The following is a 2,006-nucleotide window of genomic DNA, read 5'->3' as shown; positions in this document are numbered from 1 at the left end:
TTGATGATGTAGGACTAGCATTATCAATACAAGTAGCATTCACATTTTTATCTGGATCGAAACCCCCTTGAGGAGCTACTGTCTCTGGATAGACAGCTTTATTCAATACTTGATAAGGACAGACATTGTAGAATACAACAATCCGATTAATAACAGTACAAGATCCTTGGTCCCATATAGCCAGATACAGGCCAGAACTAGATACAGCAAATGACTCAGAGTCTGTTGTAGCTCCTTCCTCAGCAGTGTGTATCAGACGAACACCAGCATATGAATAATAACTGATATTACCTCGGTTCATGTCATCTAGTTCATTAGTTTCAAATGTCTGCACTTCAAATGTCTGCTGCTGGGCACACTGCTGGCTTGAGCACACTAAATTCGATGAGAACGTTACATTGATTCTTAATTGGCTTATTCCTGGTTCACTAATATTAATGTATTGTGTTACCATCCAATTGCTCTGGAATGAAGATGTTCCTCCAGGGATCAAACTAGCACAAACATTGATTTTATGTAAGCACTGCACTCCTTGATTAGCATCATACCACTACATGAGATAATAATAAAATAATAATAATTATTATTAAAATAATCTTACAGAATCAACAAATTCAGCAGCACCAGGTCGACCCACTCCCCCTCCATCATAATCAATAGTCAGCCATGTCCTATTTTCTCCTTCTGATCCAACAAGAAGAGTTGATCTGTAGTTCTGTGAGTCCAATAGGATCCTTTCATTAGGAAAAGTGACATTTCTTATTGGTATATCAGAACAATGAGGATCAGCATCATCAGGAGCAACACTTTGAGAAGAGACACACTGAAAGATACTTAAACTGCCAAGCAGTAAAAGTAAAAGACAGAAGAGAGTAGACATGATATCCTGAAGTGTCCTACTCCAGTCAGCAAATTGTTTATTTATGCCCATTATGCTGACTGTTAGTATTGGATTTGTCACACTAAGCCACAGCAATAACATTAACATAATTATAAAAGGACTGTAATACCTTTGTTATGTATTTTTTATCATAATAATAATAATTGTGACAAATATAAAGAACACAATAAATAATAAAAATGTTTCTTGATAATTATTATAAAATAAGTACTATCTCCTTCCTTTCCTAAAGCAACACACAGTTAATCCACACCTCTCTCTCTCTCACCTTCTATCCTGAAAGGCTTGTAATGTTTGTAATAGAAGTGCTCGTGCCTCCATAGCCCGTGACTGTCTGCTGGTGTGAGTTGACATGTACAATGGTACATTCATAACCTACAATGTGCATGTGCATAATGTATATACATGTAGTTTGAATTGACACTTCTCTAGTACCTTAACTTGTCCTGCATTAGTTAGTGATGGTAATAATGCAGTATCTGTTTGATCTTCATCCTATGAATTATAATCTATAATTATTACTTACTCTGTACATACAAAGTAAGCAACATGCATGCAAGTACAATTAACTGCTGCATGAATTGTAGATCTATTATAGTAAAAGCTGAATCTGAAAGAAACTGAAGCTATGCATGTATTTATAAATTCATTGTAAAAAGTCAAAAACCATAACCATGTACATGTATAGTACAAGTATTGTACTTGATGTTGGCATCTGTCACTGAAAGTTGCTTCTGCTGTTTGTCTCTCATCAGATGTTACCATAACACCATCTAGTGATTGTAAAGAAGGCAGTTTGTATATCAGTAATGACCTGTGTTGCATTCTTCTGGAGATCTAAGAGAATATACATGAGTTTAATGCAGGAAAAGACAATCACATTATATGTAATCACACTGAAAGAAACTTAAACTGCCAAGCAGTAAAAGTAAAAAACAGAGTATAGTAGACATGATATCCTGAAGTGTCCTGCTTCCAGTCAGCAAATTCTTGGGTAATACTATCCATGCCTTATGTATGACTGTTATTGTCATTAGAGCCACTATCAATAACATTACCATAGTAATAGTGTATTTTTATCATTGTGACAAGTACAAAGAACATA

At 35.1% G+C, this 2,006-nt stretch overlaps 1 protein-coding gene across 1 annotated transcript in view; it reads right to left on the bottom strand.

Annotated features, from left to right (window-relative positions):
• Positions 1-43: 43 nt before the first annotated feature.
• LOC109581749 (uncharacterized) overlaps positions 44-2,006 on the bottom strand; it is a gene marked incomplete at its 3' end in the record, with an annotated part of 14,929 nt that continues 12,966 nt past the window's right edge. The window contains exons 16-20 of the mRNA XM_019996125.1: positions 1,604-1,738; positions 1,337-1,396; positions 1,170-1,276; positions 602-839; positions 44-550 (exon numbers count right to left, since the gene is read on the bottom strand). Of these exons, the coding sequence (XP_019851684.1) occupies positions 44-550; positions 602-839; positions 1,170-1,276; positions 1,337-1,396; positions 1,604-1,738 (1,047 nt within the window). The remainder of the gene's footprint in view (positions 551-601; positions 840-1,169; positions 1,277-1,336; positions 1,397-1,603; positions 1,739-2,006) is intronic.

Source organism: Amphimedon queenslandica, unplaced genomic scaffold, assembly GCF_000090795.2.
Source record: "Amphimedon queenslandica unplaced genomic scaffold, v1.1 AMPQUscaffold_13421, whole genome shotgun sequence".
Taxonomy (NCBI): Eukaryota; Metazoa; Porifera; class Demospongiae; order Haplosclerida; family Niphatidae; genus Amphimedon; species Amphimedon queenslandica.
The sequence above is the reverse complement of the archived record's forward strand: the minus strand, read 5'-3'. Positions and strand labels throughout refer to the sequence as shown.